The sequence below is a fragment of the Pipistrellus kuhlii genome, unplaced genomic scaffold (assembly GCF_014108245.1).
Source record: "Pipistrellus kuhlii isolate mPipKuh1 unplaced genomic scaffold, mPipKuh1.p scaffold_m20_p_16, whole genome shotgun sequence".
In the NCBI taxonomy this organism is placed as follows: Eukaryota; Metazoa; Chordata; class Mammalia; order Chiroptera; family Vespertilionidae; genus Pipistrellus; species Pipistrellus kuhlii.
In genome coordinates, this window is record NW_023425471.1 from 5,968,641 (window position 1) to 5,987,447 (window position 18,807).

General features: G+C 42.3%; 1 protein-coding gene across 13 annotated transcripts in view; it reads right to left on the minus strand.

Annotated features, from left to right (window-relative positions):
- SH3KBP1 (SH3 domain containing kinase binding protein 1) overlaps positions 1-18,807 on the minus strand; it is a 342,524-nt gene that overhangs the window by 27,955 nt on the left and 295,762 nt on the right. For all 13 annotated transcript variants that reach the window (XM_045582309.1, XM_045582310.1, XM_036439673.2 and 10 more), the window contains one exon: positions 9,531-9,616. In XM_045582309.1, coding sequence (XP_045438265.1) covers positions 9,531-9,616 — 86 coding nt within the window. The remainder of the gene's footprint in view (positions 1-9,530; positions 9,617-18,807) is intronic.

Below are 18,807 nucleotides of genomic sequence, written 5' to 3' on the forward strand. Positions count from 1 at the left end.
CTTACTTGACTAAGCACAATCTCTTTTGCTCTTTGTCATCATGCTTGAAAAATGCATATTGCTTCTCAAATATCTTGATAGAAAGTGAAGTCTGATCATGACTTGTGTCCCTGAATAGTGGCATGTGTACACACACACACACACACACACACACACACACACACACACACATACTCCACAGCCTCATCCACAGACTTGACCCTGACATAACAGAGATCACATCTTCCTATTTTCTGCATGGATAATGCCAGCCACATTCTGGATCCCCAAGGCCATATCTGAAGGTCACTGGTAAAGAGACACTGTAGGAGTGAGCCATGACCCTTGCATGAAAGTTCTCATGTCAGAGCAGCGAGCCCCAAGAGAGCTGAGAAGCATGGCTCACTCACTCACACAGTCAGCCAGCAGTCCATCTGGAACACTCCAAATGTCACTCCTGGAGGTTCTTTAAGGCAGGCAAGACACAGTATATATAGTATATGTTGTCCTATTAAACCCGAGAATTCACTTAACTGACCTAAAATGCTACAAGTATCAAAGGGAAAATTTAAAATATAAAAAAAGACAAAAAAACCAATAGCTCAAAGCCAGGGATCTAAGTCTTCCCTGCAAATCTGTCCAAGGACTCCAAGAAATGATTTCTTATGGGAAAAGGCAAAAATGTCAAAAGAACTTTCAAATTCAATCACTTATTTACAGAGATTTATAGAGATTTGGTGTCATAACAAAAATTTTGTGGCAATAGTCACAATTAAATGGCTTTATATATATCATGAAAAGCTTCAGTATACAGAACACACATTTCTAATATAGCATTAATTAAATTTCATGTTTATTGTCTTTTTACTTAATACTCATTTAAACACTGGATATTAAATCTTGGGAGTATCTAAACCCAAATATAAAAATCCTTCCATGTAAAAATCAGACTCAAATTATATCATTTTTTTTCTAGAGCAAGTCATTTGCCATAAGTCTGAGGAAGAGAATTCTTTCAAAGGTCATGAAGACTTTCTTGGTTGATATTCAAATACTTCAAATATACTTACTTTTTGTATATAAAGTCATCAGTTGCAAAAAGCTCTGAAACTATTTCAAATTGTGTTTTATAAAGATTCTCAGGAAATGAGATAGGCCATAAGCCTGCACTTGAGGGGACACTGTCCTTGGCCCAGCAGTTTCCAATTCACCATCAGATTTTTGACACCAGCCAGGCTTTCTCAACCTTGGTGCTGTTGTCCTGTGCACTGTGGAATATTTAGTAGTGTCCTTGGTTTCTACCTACTAGATGCCAGTAGCATGCTAATTCCCACCCCCAAACCCATGCTGTGACAACCAGAAATATCTCCAGACATCACGAAACATCTCCTGGGGAGAGTGGTTGAGAACCGCTGATGCAGACCAACTTCATGCACTGAAATATCTGGCCCAGGGGTCAGGGCTACCTGGGTCAGATAAAACTCTGCTACTCACTAGCCAGTTAACTTTGCCCAAATTACCTGGTTTTCTTTATTCCCTGTCTCTTCCCTATGAAAATGAGAGTTATTACACCTCCTTTACAGAGATGGTGATGATGAGAATACTCAAAACATACAAGATGTCTAGGTGGCAACCCAGTCATTGTTAGTTCCTTCTTTCCTTCCCCTTGCTCGCTCTGGCTGCTATTATTTCACCTACTATAACCTCAGGAGGATAGTATCGATAGAAGGCAGATGAAGAAAGGGAGCATACACTTGTAACTGTACTGGAGGAATAGATCTCACACTAGGACATTACATATACAGTTACATTCTTCAGAAGCAACTATCTGCAAATTGTACCTAAAAGAGGAATCAGGCTTATAAAGATATGTTCTACTTACAAATATTCTTAGAAAATACTCCTAAGTCTTCCCAACATTTTGTGAATATTCTATAACTATAGTTGTAATCATATTATCAATGTCCAGCTCAATTAAAAATATTTTTATTGATTTTAGAGAGGAAAGCAGAGGGAGAAAGAGAAACATCAATGATGAGAATCATTGATCCACTGCCTCTTACATCCCCCCCCCCCACTGGGGATCAAGTCCACAACCTGGGCAGTGCCCTGATCAGGGGAATCGAACCATGACCTCCTGGTTCATAGGTTGACGGTTAGCCACTGAGCCACGCTGGCTGGGCCGGCTGGGTCTCAATTTAAGAAAACTTTGTAGCCCTGGCCAGGTAGCTCAGTTGGTTCAAACATTGTCCAGACATGCCAAAGTTACCAATTTGATCTGGGTCAGCGTACAGAAAAGAATCAATCAATGAATGCATAAATAAGTGGAACAACAAATTGATATTTCTTCCTCTCTCTAAACTCAATAAAAAAGTCTTTGTAAAACAATGTCCTTATTTAACACCTTAAACAGGGGTCCTCAAACTTTTTAAAGTGGGGGCCAGATCACAGTCCCTCAGAGAGCTGGAGGGCCGGACTATATGAACTACTAATTCCTACTGTAACACCTCGCCTGCACTCACTGCCCAAAAAACCTGGCTGGCCTGATCAGACTCCTCTGCGGGCCGCATGTGGCCCTCGGGCCGGGCCGTAGTTTGAAGACGCCTGCAAGAGAACCTATTTGTATTACAAAAGGATTCCTCCACATGCTTTTAGAGAGCTTTCTTAACATATCTAAAACATAATGCTATTTATTTTTTATGAGGCCAGCATTATTCTAATTCCAAAACCAGATAAAGACACTACAAAGAAAGAGAATTACAGGGCAAAATCCCTGATAAACATAGATGCTAAAATTCTCAACAAAATATTAGCAAATTGGATCCAGCAATATATTAAAAAGATCATATACCATGACCAAGTGGGATTTATTCCAGGGATGCAAGGCTGGTACAATATTCACAAGTCAATAAAGGTGATATATCACACAAACGAATTGATAGACAAAATCTCATGATCATATTAATAGATGCAGAAAAAAAGCTTTTGACAAAAAAAAAAAAAAAAAAACTAGACCACCAACTTACACCATGTGCAAGAATAAAATCAAAATGGGTAAAAGACCTAAATGAAAGTCAGGAAATCATAAAAATCTTAGAAGAAACCATAGACAGCAAAATCTCAGACATCTCTCATAGCAATATGTTTACCGATACATCTCCTAGGACAGTGGTCAGCAAACTGCGGCTCGTGAGCCGCTGTTTGATGCTCTGTTGACTAACGAGTTTACTGACCACTGTCCTAGCGCAAATGAAACTAAGAAGAAAATAAACAAATGGGACTACATCAAAATAAAAAGCTTCTGCACAGCAAAAGAAACCATCAACAAAATGAAAAGAGAGCCCATTGCATAGGAGAACATATTTGTCAATTATACACCCAATAAGGGGTTAGTATTCAAAAAATATAAGGAACTCATACAGTTTAACAAAGGGAAGACAAACAATCCAATTTAAAAATGGGCAAAGGACCTAAATAGACACTTCTCCAAAGTGAACATTCAGAAGGCCAAGAGACATATGAAAAAATGCTCAAAGTCACTAATTATCTGAGAGATGTAAATTAAAACAACGAGGTTTCACCTCACACAGGTCAGAATGACTATCATCAACAAATCAACAAATGACAAGTGCTGGCGAGGATGTGGAAAATAGGGAACCCTAGTGCACTGCTGAAGGCAATGCAGACCTGTGCAGCCACTGTGAAAAACAGCACAGAGGTCCCTCAAAAATTTTAAGATGGAACTGCCATTTGACCCAGTGATCCCATTTCTAGGAGTATATCCTAAGGATCTGGAAATACCAATCAGAAATAATATATGTACCCTTATGTTCATAGCAGCACAACTTACAATAGCCCAAGTGCACATCAGTAGATGAGTGAATAAAAGGGCTGTGGTACATTTATACCATGGAATACTATGCAGCTGTAAAAAAGAAGGATCCCTTACCCTTTGAGACAGCATGGAGGGACCTGGAGAGTATTACACTAAGCGAAATAAGCCAGTCAGAGAAAGACAAGTATCACATGATATCACTCATATGTGGAATCTAATGAATAAGATAAATTGATGAACAAAATAGATCCAGAGATATAGGAGCATGGAACAGACTGCAGAATCTTAGAGGGAAGGTGGGGTGAGGAAGTAGGGGGGCATGGGAAGAGATCAACCAAATAACTTGTATGCATATATGCATAAACCATGGACACAGACAATAGGGTGGTGAAGGCTGGGACAGGTGGGGGCATATATGCATAACCCATGAAGAGGTCAATGAGGGATAAAAGGGGATATATGTAATACTTTCAACAATAAAGATTTAAAAACTTAAAGCATAGACACAGCATAATGCTATTTATAAAAGACTGGTTTACAGAGGATTCAGAAATACCAATATAATGGCTATTAATCTAAATACAACTATTTTCTAAAGTGGGTCAAAGGGGCATTTTTAACCCCTTGTTTATAAATTACTTGTGTGTATATATCTTTTTTGACATTGAGACCTTAAAGTGAATGCTAAAAAAATTACAGTTAGGTATCACCCCCACCCCCACCACATTTTAACAGCTTTATTGAGTTATACTTTGTATACCATGAAGGTCACCCATTTTAAGAATACAACTTGGTCATTTTTAGTAAATTTACAGAATTGTGCGACCATTGCCACAATCCAGTTTTAGAACCTTACCAGCATCCCAAATTGATTAGCTCTTAATAGCATTCTAAGGGTGTAGGAAAGTGCTTTTTCACTTCCTGGTCCAAATAAATAGGCCTGGAGACATCTGTGAGAGACCGAGGGCAAGTTAGTTAGTCTTCATAGCTTTCAAACCAGATTCTTGTCCTAAGTCCATTGACTTGAAAGCTTTTGACACTTGGCCCCAAGCTGACTACTAAATGAAGTGTGGGTCTGTAGGTGGGGAAGGGAAGATGGAGGGGAAATCCTCTGCTTCCTCAAGTGAAAAGGGGGTGGGGTCCATTTAAAGAGATGGAAGTGGGAACAGTTTGATAAGACTCAAATACAATGGGGAAAAACAACAGTCAAAACGAAGAAGGCAAGCAACTGAAGAAGAATAAGAAGGTCTTTTGATAAGTCAATTAGTTGAAATTAGACGTTTAGTTACTGGGCTGCTTCCCACCTGGAGGCTGGCTGCCATGTGCTTTAGTGGAAAAGAAATGGGAAATCTCAGCAGTATTGAAGTGTAATAATAAATCCCACCATGCCGTGGGAAATGCAATATATGGCATAATAGAAGTAAATGTTATGGCACTTGACTTTGAGGCTTATAATCTCCTATTCAATTGGAGCATAGAGTCTTCCATCAGCAAGAGAAAACCGGACAATTTAATTTTTGTTTCTATTCATGCACAGGCCTGTGTTGGAGTTCATCTATGTTTTCTATTATGTTTCTTGAAATATAGCTGTGTACTTTGATACAAACAATATCTCAAACTGACATCAACAACTTAGTTTGGGACCAACTGATTTCATTCTAAATTACCGGGGGCTGACAGATGCTGATAGCTACCCACTCGGGGTCTGCAAAAGCAATGTTCTCTAATTTAATATCATCATAATTTAAAATTATAGCTTTATTAAGAGGAACACATTTATTTATAGCGAACACTGAAGATTGCGAATGGCTTTCAGGACTGTGTTCTGCTATTCACTGCAGCCCACATTTGGACAGCTTCAATTGTCTGAAGCACTAACAAAGCATTCTGGTACAAGTAATTTCCTTCTTGATTCAAAGCAATAAACACATGCCATAAAAGCAGAGATACAAAAGCAGCCCTGAAGAGAGCCAGTCGCTCTGCAATGTCCTATTCTCCTAGAGAGCACGTCTGCATTTGGGCCTGGAGACATTTTGCTCAAAATCCGCTCCTCCCTTTGTATACAATATATAAATTATACCTCGATAAAGCTGTTTGTTATTGGCTCCTGTGATGTTGCAAGATGCCACTTTTCCTTTACATACATGTGGCACCCCGCAGCAGAATTTGATCTTCAGCCCTAGGTTCTTTGTTCTCTAAGCATTTTATTTTTCTTGTTGGCTTTATCACTTCTACACAAACATTAGAAATAAGCATCTCTATCTTTTTGCAGTCCACCCAGTGATTTTATATAATTTTGGAAGACAAGATGGAGAAGTTGGTGGAGATTTAGTATTCTTTTTAAAAATATATATTTTATTGATTTTTTACAGAGAGGGATATAGAGTTAGAAACATCGATGACAGAGAATCATTGATCAGCTGCCTCTTGCACACTCCCTACTGGAGATGTGCCTGCAACCAAGGTACATGCCATTGACCAGAATTGAACCCGGGATCTTTCAGTTGGCAGGCTGATGCTCTATCCACTGAGCCAAACCGGTTTTGGTGAGATTTAGCATTCTTTACAGATAAAGAAGCAGAAGCTCAGAGTCTGTAGTTTATAGGCCACTCAGCCAAGCAGCAGCAGAATCCGCAGCACTCAAACCCAGGTGTGTAGACTTCAGCTCTGTGTTCTTGTCTCATGGGAGGTCCTAGTCTCTGTCATCCTGCCTGCCTCCCCAGCCTCGGCCCTCCATTTTCAGCCTTCATCCAGCACTGACTTGGGGATGTCTGACCAAAGCCAAAACTCAACATGCTTAAATGAATTCATCACATTTCCCCCCAAACCAGTTCTTCCTTCAGACATGCTTATTTCTACCCAACTCAGTTTTCCCCCAGCCACCCAACTTTAAAACCTCATAGCTAACAAATCATTCTCTTCTCCTCCCCACTTCTAAATCCAATCTGTTACAGAGGCCAAGCCATGCTCTCGCATTGCTGCTTCTTCATCTACCCCATCTTTCACAATTCTTTTGTGAGCAGTTTAATTCAGGCTCTCTCTCACTGCCTCTCATCGGAACTCTCAAATAACCTGACTCCTGACACTCATGTTTTCTTCATCTCATTTGTCCCAAAAGCTCCATCAGTGATATCTGAAATTTTTGACCTGCTCATGTCACTTGAGTGTCACCTATCAATGGCTCCCACTGCCTGCAGAGTCAATTACAAATCCATCCCTCTCCAATTCAATCCAGTCCTGACTTCCATTTCCATCCCCCTCCTCCCCAACCCCCATGCCAGAATAAACACTCTATTGCAGCCAGGCCGGATCTATGCTCAGCTACCAGAAGTCCCCATGTGATTTCTCTGCACATCTCTGCCTCTGCCTAAGCAAATCTAACTTCCAAATCCAGGTAAGTCTGTCCCCCTTTATAGAGCCTGCCCTTGCACCCTGAGTCCCAAGGAACATCCCTAACTCTGAGCACCATTACTTTCTACCACTCAGCCATCATTTATACAGACCATCATTGTTACTTCACTTTTTATTTGCTGTCTTAGGGGCCCAAAGAGACCCCAACACCCTGGAAAGCAGGGCCTGTGTGTGAGGTAGCCATTCAGCCTTGCACTTGAGTAGTAGGCACTCGAGTATGTAGTGGTTGATTTCATAATGGCCAATTACCATTTCTCACAATGTAAATAACATGTATTCTAAATTATCAGCTTGAGGAATTACAGTTTCTGGTATAGTCTTCTTGTAAAAATAAGAGCAAACTAAACCTCAGTATCTCTTTCCAGACTCCCTCATACATCCAGCTGGTGCTTAGCTTCCACAGTATGAAAAGCTCCCTTAGACTAACCCTTTCCATCAATGCCTTCAACATTTACAAACTAGCTTATTAGATTGAAAAACATGACATTCATATTTTGGTGACAGCCACCTTAGTTATCTCCAGACTCTAAGAAAACAAAGGTCTAAGATCGATATTCTTCACAAGCAAGGTGCAGCCCTGTAAATTCTGGAGGTGGGAGAACACCTCCCTTCTTGTGGGACTCCCCCCCATCCCCCACAACAGTACCTTCACTGACACTGTGTCCACCCTGCCTTGAAATGGGGCCTAAATGCTAAACTGCAGCCATAGCACCAAAACTTAAGCAGGCTCATTCCAATAATTCCTTTTCATTCACAGCTAATAACTTCTCTGTTCTCCCCTGCCCTTTAACCAGGTCAAATGCTACAGCAGGCCAGTTTCTATTATTATTGTGTCAGCCCAAACTGTCAGAAGCTCTTGGTCATGCTTCCTGACTGAGCTTCTCAAAAGGTGACTGAGGATACAGAACAGTTTCTGGAAACAAGACGGTACTTTTGGTGTTTACAGTGACAATGACACATCCTACCCCCAAGTCCTCACAGATAAGATCAGAGACTGTAGGTCAGCAGTTTGGAAAACACAACTCTTTTTGCAGGTTCAGAAGAAAATGGCACCCCAGAAGAGGAGTGGCCTCAGGTGGTGAGAATGTGTGTGTTAGGTGCTCTGGTGCTTCTCACAGGGCCTGCCAACTATCAGACATTTGTTTCTAAATTGAGCAGCCAAAGCAAATGATGCCAGAAATCTTCCAGGTCCAATCAATCCTTGATAGTGGCTGCCAGAGGTTAGGGAGGAGGAGGGGTGAAGGGGAGGTGGGTGTGGTTAAAAAAAAGGAACAGAGGGATCCTACTGGCAATTGAATGTTCTGTATCTTGACTGTAATGATAGATACACAAATCTACATGTGACAAAGCTACATAGAACTAAATACACACAAGTACTAGTAAAACTTGGAACCTGGTGTACTATATTAACGTCAATATCTGGGTTGTGATCATGCACTTTCATAAGATGTTACCATGGGGGGAACCTGGGTAAAGGGTATGTATATCTCTGCATTATTTCTTATAACCGCATGCAAAATCTATACTTATTTTAAAATAAAAATTTTAATTTAAAAAAGGCAAATTCCAAAATGTAGTCCCTTCTCTTCTGTAGAATATGAGAGAGTGCTAACTTATGACCATGATAGGTACAAATAAAAGATGTAAAGCTAAAACACATTAGTCTTTGAACTTGAACTTCTTAAAAAGGCTGTCACCCAAGTGAGACCAACAGTGGCCTCAACCAGCACATATGTGACCGAGAACCCACACATGCATATCCTCAAAAGACCCTACAACTCTTTTACCCACAGAGACTCTAGCTACCTTCTCATTTATCACATGGTATAGTATCTTGACCTTGGGAAAAATTCACTCATGTTCTGAACTAAGTGGCAATTATTATATCAAAGCTCATTTTAAATTCAAAGTCAAAAACACTTAGTACTGTGTTCACAATGAACTTTGCCATTCTGCATTTTCACTCACTGACCTCATTATATTAAAAGCATAAATCACTGGAAAATATGAATATAAGTGTAAATGCCCACTTTTATAAAAAGGTTTATTAATCATTTCTTTTCTTTGGACCTTGCAAGGAATCTGTAAGGCCAGAGAGAGTAACAATTTCAAGCATTGTGTGTTAATGTGGGAACCACCATCGCTTCCCTTGTTTACAAAACTGTAACACCTAAAACCAACCATGGCTGTTAGCCTTGCATTTAAATAACTCTTTGTTCTCATCAGATTGCTTGAAGGGGAAAACTGAACTCTGCAGTTCCTTCAAAATTGTGCAAAGAAAAGCAAGAATGTTCTCCTTACTCACCGATGTCATTGCTGCGGTCCGAGAGATCCTTGTCCAAGATGCCGGATAGCGAAGTGCCAACCAAGTCGATCTTTGCACCGTCACCCCTACATTCAAAACACAAGTCCAGGCATTTAATAATTGGTGTGTGTCCTTGTCATTTTGTCAGCTTTCTTGTTGCACGCAAGTCAAGGAGTGCGCTGGGTGTGGGGCAGGTGGCACTGTCGCCTGTGAGGAACTCAGTAGGAGCCAACGACTTCTCCAGCCACACGGGACTTGGTGCAAAGCGACCGACAGACTGGAGGCCCCCCTCTCCAGCACACATTTTCAAAGATGGCTATTTTAATAATGACTGTTCAGCAATGCACCTTTAGCCACAAACCCTCCTCTGGTACACAGGGTACAACACAGGCCCTGCCCCTGTCTCCTGGCCAAATAAGCACCAGCAAACAGTAACCGGGAGCTTCCCTTTTAAGGACTAAGGAATGCAGCCAATGCTGCTTGTCAAAGGTCAACTACTTTTAACCTTGAGGAAAAGGTTTGCTGGCCTGGGGCTGAGGCATCAGCCAGGCTGTTGACAGGCACAAGGTGTCAAGTTGAGATCTGGCAGCCTGAAAGCTGGCACTTGGGACAGGCAGTAAAATTAGACAGCTCTTGGGTGGGTGCCCCCATGCCCATCAGGACACGGGCGACTTCCCTCTGTATTTGGGCAAGGAGCAGCCCTTGGGGACAGGAACGGGCCTCCAGGATGATGAGAGAAACAGTTCATTCATGCACAAACAGAAGGTTCCTCCAAATTCCTCCAAAAGGGCAGCTCCCAAATGAGATTATCAAAGGTCTGTGATAGCAGTGAAATCAGAAAAAAATGTTGCCTATAAAACAAGAGGGAGAAGCCAAGCAGTTGCTCCCAGGAAAGCAACAGAAATAGCCCATCTTATGGCTTCCAGCAGTCACCCTGGCCTGAGGCCAAACCACACAATGAGGAACAGATGCGGGTATTGACAGAGCCAAACCAGGTGGTACCTACTCTGGAGGGGCTTATGGTCTCAATGGTAGAAAGAGAAAGACAGACAACCATGAGCCTACATGTTATAGGCTGGCTATGTAAGATACAGGCACATCTGCCGAGACCGGTTTGGCTCAATGGATAGAGCGTCGGCTTGGGGACTGAAGGGTCCCGGGTTCGATTCCGGTCAAGGGCATGTACTTTGGTTGCGGGCATATCCCCAGTAGGGGGTGTGCAAGAGGCAGCTGATCGATGACTCTCTCTCATCGACGTTTCTAGCTCTCTATCTCTCTCCCTTCCTCTCCTTACAAAATCAATAAAATAAAAAATAAAAAAGATACAGGCACATCAAAGCCCTCTGGGGAGGATGGGTTCAGTGCAGGGGATAGGCATGGCAATCCCGGGTCACGTGGAGGAGGTGGCATTACAGTTGGGCCTTGGAGGATATCAAGTAAGACACATGATTGAGCAAGGATCCAGGGTGGTCAGAGGTCCAAAGGCTAGAGGTCTCCAGAGAGTAGTGAGAGGAGAAAGGTTGGCAAAGGTGAGACTGCTGAGCTGTCCACAGGGGTCAGTTTGTCCTGGAGGTAATGGGAGGCAGAGGGAAACGGAAGTAGATCTATAAAATCTGGAGGTAAAGGAGGGAGTTGACAGGGGCTCACTCAAAAGGAGCAGTGGTGGTAGCACTCAGTGTGACATGCATATCCTGTGATGGTAGAGAATGGGGGCTTTCCAGTGGAAGGAAGTAAGCCCCCATCAGTTCCCAAACGAACAAGACTGACTCAACCTCAAGCATAACCTCAAGCACCCTCAACTGAAGACAAGCGGAGGTGAGAACTCTGGGGAACCAGGGCTCAGCCAAACGGCTTGGTCTTCACCAAGAGAAAATTGCAGCTCTTTGACTGACTGTGTGTGCATTATGAGACTGGCTGGGCTCTTCTGAGCGTGGTTGAAAATCCTGAGGTTGGTTGAATCAGAGTTCAAGGAGAATGTGGACTACTGTACTTGGAAAAGGGAAGCAGCTTGAACTTCACAGCAGAGCCTTTATTTCCCACCTCATCCCAATACCTAAGGTGGTGGGGGACCTCTTAGGCCAGGCTACTGTAGCAGATTGCCCCTCCATCCTTTGGTTACCAAAGCTCAGGCCCCATAGGACACAATCCCTTGGACAGATCCCAAGCCAACAGGAACAATGGGATTGAGGATCTTTGTTTCAAAACATTTAATTGGGAGGGCCCACTAATTTGAATGTAACTTTCAGAATACAATGTTTTAGAAATGAAATATAAGTAGGAAAGAATTTTAAATTATTTTATTTTTTTTTTGTTTTGTTAATCCTCACCTGAGGATATTTTCCCATCGATTTTTAAAGAGAGTGGAAGGGAGGGGGAGAGATAGAGAGAAACATCGATGTGAGAGAGACACATCAATTGATTGTCTCCTGCATGTATTCTGACCAGAGTCGGGGATCAAGCCTGCAAGGCAGGTACATGCCCTGGAATGGAACCTGGTCCCCGCTTCAGTCTGTGCGCTGCCACTCTATCTACTGAGCCAAACCTCTTGGGTAAGCATTTTTATTTTTAAAAGTCTTGAAGGCGCTTAATATTATTTTGTATTTATGGAGCCTGAATGATTTGGTGTTGTCTTCCTCCATACTAAGACTGAACTCAAGTTACTTCTTTTTAAAAAATATATATATTTTATTAATTTTTTACAGAGAGGAAGAGAGAGGGATAGAGAGTTAGAAACATCGATGAGAGAGAATCATCAACCAGCTGCCTCTTGCACACCCCCTACTGGGGATGTGCCCGCAACCAAGGTACATGCCCTTGACCGGAATCGAACCTGGGACCTTTCAGTCCACAGGCCAACGCTCTATCCACTGAGCCAAACTGGTCTCGGCTGAACTCAAGTTACACTCACAGCCAGACAATCTGTCCTTCTGGGAACACACCAAGGACCTAAAATGTAAAGAACATGTGTTCTGTCCATAGGAACAGGTTATTCAGGCAACAAAAGTCCAGTTAATTCCACTGGGATGCTCTTTTTCTTTCTCTTTCTTTCTTTCTTTCTTTCTTTCTTTCTTTCTTCTTTCTTCTTTCTTTCTTTCTTTCTTCTTTCTTTCTTTCTTTCTTTCTTTCTTTCTTTCTTTCTTCTTTCTTTCTTTCCTTCCTTCTTTCCTTCCTTCCTTCCTTCCTTCCTTCCTTCCTTCCTTCCTTCCTTCCTTCCTTCCTTCCTCCATTCCTTCCTCCATTCCTTCCTCCTTTTTTTCCTTCCTTCCTTCCTTCCTTCCTTCCTTCCTTCCTTCCTTCCTTCCTTCCTTCCTTCCTTCCTTCCTTCTTTCTCTCTCTCTCTCTCTCTCTCTCTCTCTCTCTCTCTCTCTCTCTCTCTCTCTCTTTCTTTCTTTCTTTCTTTCTTTCTTTCTTTCTTTCTTTTTTGCCAAAGGGAAGAATGGTCTAAGAAGACACCCCGGTGGGCAGCTGGGGGAAGCATCCAAGAGGGTGTTGGTGGAGAGACGGAGCTTTGCACAGCAGGTAAGCTGCTGTATTGCAGAACAAGTTGGCTGCTTTGGGACATGTGGTTTATTTGTACATTTTGGTAACTGTGACTCTTGGAGCAGCAATTTCCTTCTTTGATTTGACAGCTGGAAGCTTCCAGTCAAATGAGAGCCTGTCTTGAGGGATGGTGGAGAACCCTAATGCACATAACAGGCATACCTCGTTGAATGCTGCTTTGCTTTATTGTGCTTCAGAGACATTTGTGTGTGTGTATTTCTTTTTGTTTTTGTTTTTTTTTCACAAATCAAAGGTTTGCGGCAGCCCTGCAAAAGGCCATTTAGTGCCATTATCCCAACAGGCTTAGCTTTTAAAAAAATAACATATTTTAAAATTAAGTCATGTGTACTTTTTTTTTCAGTCACAGTGCTTTTACTGCACATTTAATAGACTACAGTACAGTGTAAACATGACTCTTATACACACTAGGAAGCCAAAAAGTTTGTGTGACTTGCTTTATTGCAACATTTGCTTTATTGTGGTGGTCTGGAATCAGGCCTGCAATATCTTTGAGGTCTGCCTACCAGTCTGCACTGTGCTCATCTTATCTTGGGCTCTATTACTTTTCTATCCTTACTTCCCCTTTACTGTCGCTCTCAACTAAATTTTTAAAGTTATCTCAATGCCTTTGGGGAATAGTGCAGGGTAAAAAGAAGTAATTTTAAAGAATGTATATCCTATTGATGTTTATCTGTTTTCATCTGGGAGTAAATGCTAAAGAAATAGTCCAAAACACCCAAATGGGTTTTGCAGGTTAATATGTATATCACAGTGTTATTCATAATAATAAAAAACTGGAAAAAAAAAACTTTAAAACTTTCATAAATAGGAGAACAGTAGAATAACGTATGGTATTTGACAGGCATTTATATAGCCATTGAAATAATGTTTAGAAACAGTGACAACAAGATATTATGATGTGATAATGTCAAGAAACAAAAGGCAAGTTTAAAACATCTCAATGCATGTACACCCATGTGCACTTCTGATATATTAGGAAGAGGTATTTTTTTAAGCGACTGGAAGAATATTTTATGGTTATTCCAGGGTAGTCTGATGGGTGATTTCTAACATCCAGTTAAGCACTTGGTACGCGGAAAGCTCAAAAACACTTTGGATTTAATGGACATTTGCCTTTTTCCTAAAATGGGAATGCATTATGTATTTGTACAATAAATGCATTTCCTCCCAAAATTATATGACATTTACTATGATCATGCCTGTGTAAAACCAATGAAACAAAGCAAATCATACACAGGGAAAAAAGAGGGGAAGGAAAAAAGTCCAAAATGTTAATAGTATTTGCCTCTGGGATAAGACTATAGGTGAATTTTTCCTTCCTTTTAAAGTTCACTTTTAATACTAGAGACTGTACAATTCTTGCAGCTTCTGCTCTTTCTCCTTTCTCCCCAACCATACAATCAAGGTAAAAGGTGAGATTGCCTGTCCCTGCTACAAGCTCTTCTTTAAGAGTCTCCCCCACCACAGATGCCCATGTGATCACCTGGGACCACACCTAGAACTCAACTGGGGTGAATTAAAAATCCTAGACTGAGAAGCCAAGGCCATGAGGGCCCACCCTGAAGAAATAGGCAGTGCCATCTCTGAGTCACCCTTCCCCAGATTCTAAAGTACCAGCCATATTCTGATAGGAAAGAGATTGGGATGCCCTATCTCTCTACTGAGCTCTGATCCTTCATACCAAGAGCCAGACTCAGGCTTCCAGCTATAATTATCTTCTATACAGGGCCAGAAGCAAGCCTATTTTGAAAACACAGTAGGTGTAGTTTTAAAAAAGGTCTGATCCTTCCAAGTAGGGAAGCTGCAGCTGGTGTTTTGACAGTGTTCAGACTGTGGGTGTGGAAGCGTTTTACAAAGTCTATTTGTAAATGCCTCTACTGTATTTATAGACTCTTACAACAATGCTAATGAGTTTTAGTTCTGAAAAATACCAGAATTTCTGAAATTCTCCATAGCATGTGTTTGGAGCAGCTGATGCCCAATGAGGTTTCAGTTCTCAATGGTCCTTGCTCTCCTCCAGTCTGCCTAACACACAGATACCATTTTTGCCAAGAAGGATGTTACTAAATTGAACAAAAGAAAAAAAAGCCCATCCTTTTGTAAGTTACTAGCTCTTATGAGGGTTTTTTGGGTGGTGAGTTTCTCTATCCACTGCTGTTAAGTAAAAGGAGAAAATATAAGAAAGCTGGCATATCACCATACACCCAAAGATAACAATGTGATAAGGAGCCATGGGTCAGACTGTTGGACCTCAAAGGGAGGGTGGGGATAAAAGGGAGAGATCAATCAAAGGACCTATGTGCACACATATGAGGCTAACCAGTGGTCAAGGACAATAAGGGGGTGGGGGCATGAGTAGAGGGGGTGGAGGATTGGAATGGGGGGTTGAGGATAAATTATGTGATACCTTAATCAATAAAGAAATTAATAAAAAAGAGAGAAAATGTAAAAAAAAGATAACAATGTTATTTTCTTGTATTTTTCTCAGCAGTTTTGGTTATGGACCCTTAGAACACACGAGTTAGATAGGCAACTAGCAGGTAAGAAAGAGTCTCTTGCTTTACTGGACAGGAACCTAAATCACAGAGAAGGGGTTGACTAGCCCAAGGACACCCAGCAGGATGGAGTGGAACCTACAACCCCATAGGAATGACAGCAACAACTGATAACTGATGGCCTACCATGAGCCGGGCACGAGGATTGCCCTTTTATACGTTATTCAATCATCAGAACCACCCCTTGAAATATCTACTCTGCCTCAAGGATACGGAGCTGGACTGCCCAGAGCCTCCTTCAGTGAAGGGCTGGATGTTCCTGCTCATAGGAATGCCTTTGGTTCCTCCAGGGACCACCCCACCCGCAGAGAGCCTCCTTGACTGAGGTAAACCATTTCCAAGGTAACTACAACACACACAATAAAGTCTTGCCCATTTCAGTCCAATACAGAATAACTTGGAGGAACCATTTTAGCTCCAAAGCTCCCTATGGAATTGTTTGAAGCTTTGGTGAGCCAGTATTACAACCTGACATTTCCCTTTGCCTAACACTGTTTCCTTCTTCCTTCAGTGAGCTCAGAGCCCTAAAACAGATCCTGCATACTAAATGCTGCCTCGGATTCTTTCTCCTGGAGAACCTTAGCTGTGATCCCCTTATTTATTTTACTTTATTTTAAAAAATATATATTTTACTGATTTTTTACAGAGAGGAAGGGAGAGGAATAGAGAGTTAGAAACATCGATGAGAGAGAAACATCCATCAGCTGCCTCCTGCACACCTCCTACTGGGGATGTGCCCACAACCAAGGTACATGCCCTTGACCAGGATCGAACCTGGGACCCTTCAGTCTACAGGCTGATGCTCTACCCACTGAGCCAAACTGGTTTCGGCATCCTCTTATTTTTCATTTTATAGACCAGGAAACTGAGGCTCAGTAAGATTAAGTCACTTGCTGACAAAAGGTTATAAAAGTACTAGAGTAGTGAGGTCTGGGTTTGAACCCACTAACTTTAACTCCAGGGCCAAGCTCTTGACCACTTCTCAAAGCTGCTTCCATTGGCCTCCTGGTCACAGGGCTGGTGAATTATCAAGGACACCAGGTAGCCTGTCACCACTTTTCACAGCCAGCTGTGTGACTTGCCTTTACTCCCCAAGTTAAAAAGTACCAGTGACAAACAAAAATCACACACCTAAAAAAAATCACACACCTAACCCACCCTGAGAGCCTGCTCTTTCCACTTAGACTTGAGACATGAGATCGGGTATGTGCACGGTCAGAAACGTGGAAGGCGCGCCATGTGCATCCCTTGAGAACATGAGCTCAGCCAGTGGTGTGGCCCAATTTAGCCCAAGTTGGGACAGTTAAGCCAAGACATGTGGCCTGGAAAAGGTGTTGGAGTGCACAGGAAGCCAAGGCAAGGAAACAAGTAAGTAAATAAATTAGCAGCATCAACAGCAGCAACAAAAAACTACCAGGACGATCCTATAGTCCTTCTAGAGGTGAGTGGTGATGAAGGGAAAAAAGAGTGAACACACTGACTCCCCACTGAACAAAAAAGATCCCAAGTCCCTATGACGACTCTTTTTGGAAGTGCTCTCTCCCTGCCATCAGAAGGATCTATTAATATAATGTAAATGTTTAGGCTTTAACTGTCTAAATATTATAGGGGGGAAAGAGCTGGAAAGAGAAGGAAAAGAAATAGAAAAGCCCCATCCCCTGCGCTCAGGAAACCACTGAAGTGCACATCGAGAATCCTCTTTTTCTCCAGCTTTCACCCCCACCCCGGGGGTTATCAACTCAGGTGGACAATAGCAGATGTCAACTAGGAAAATCCTAAAGAAATGACTTGGGTTGCCCTGCCTCTTTCTTGCTCCAACTTCACAACCTTGTTTTATCACCCTCATCTAATGCAAAACAGCCAGGTCCAATAATTCACTTCCCTCATCCACTGAGGATGAGAGGCCAACGCTTTCCTGGCTGCCCACTCATTACATCTCAGACTTGGGCTCTGACTACTAAAACTGAATACAGTTTACTCAGCTCAAGCCCTCATTTTATTACAGACAAGGTATCCTGTGCTCCAAGGGTGGGCGCTATGTGCCCAAGGCCATGCAGCTAATTGGTGGCAGAGCTGAAACCAGACAGAAGGTTTCTGATGCCCAGTAGTATTTTTGCCTACCACACCTGGGACGGCAATAATCAAAATGAGCATCTACATAGATATGTTTTATGATTCTAGAGATTTTTTTTTCTCTCTTAAATAAACAACTACAAGAGGGCTCTGTCTGTGCAAGAAGCAGATGTGAAGCCAGTCCTTTGGAAATATTCTGCACAGGGATGTTACCACCCGGGGAGGTTGAATCCTTCCATTGGGAAAGGACAAAATTGTAGCAGCAGTGAGCCAGTTTCCTTCACTCATCAGCCTCCTTCTCCTTTCCCAGAAATTCGGATCCAAAGGCCCTGCATATATCTGTGGAGTCCCTGTATACCTACGTGATGGCCAAGAACATCCCAGGATTCACAGACTTTTTTTTTTTTTTACTGAAAACATTCCATTTAAATATGGGACACCTTGAGCCAGGCCAGAGGTGCAAGGAGCAGGAAACAGAGTGGTTTTCCTGGCAGCTCTCCCCTTGCACTGCGTCCTTGTTTGGATGAGCACAAACAAGCGTGGCTATTTATAGTCGGTGAAGACACGTTGGAAGGTGATGGGACACTGCCCACTCAATTCTCCTCCAAATTTCTGTTCCTTGTGCAGACTCTGCAGGCGGGTGTGGAAATAGGCCTTGATTCAGAGCTCATCCAGAACATGACAAGCCCACACCCCCTTAAGGCAAAAGGAGATGACATCCGCAGCTCTCATCTGCAAACCCACAGCTGGGCATCTCAGAGGGGCAAGGGCTTTTAAAGATGCCCGGAGGAGGGGAACTCTGAAAAAAGTTGGTGGGGGTGCTATGGAAAAAGCATTATATGAACCAATTAGCACTGTGCCTATGTGAGGTGTCACTACACCCTACTGTTTCCTTGCCCAATTCTGGCCATCACTGGCAGGAAAATCAATGTGCCTCTGCCTGGACTGAGACTAAACCCTGTCACTACTGTTGGTTCTTGCTGCAGGGAATAAAATTCATTCTCAGTGTGAGAGGAAAGGAGGAAAGAGAGAAGGTTAGACACACTAATGAAATGAGGTCAGCAAATAATGCAGACAAGGTAATGGCC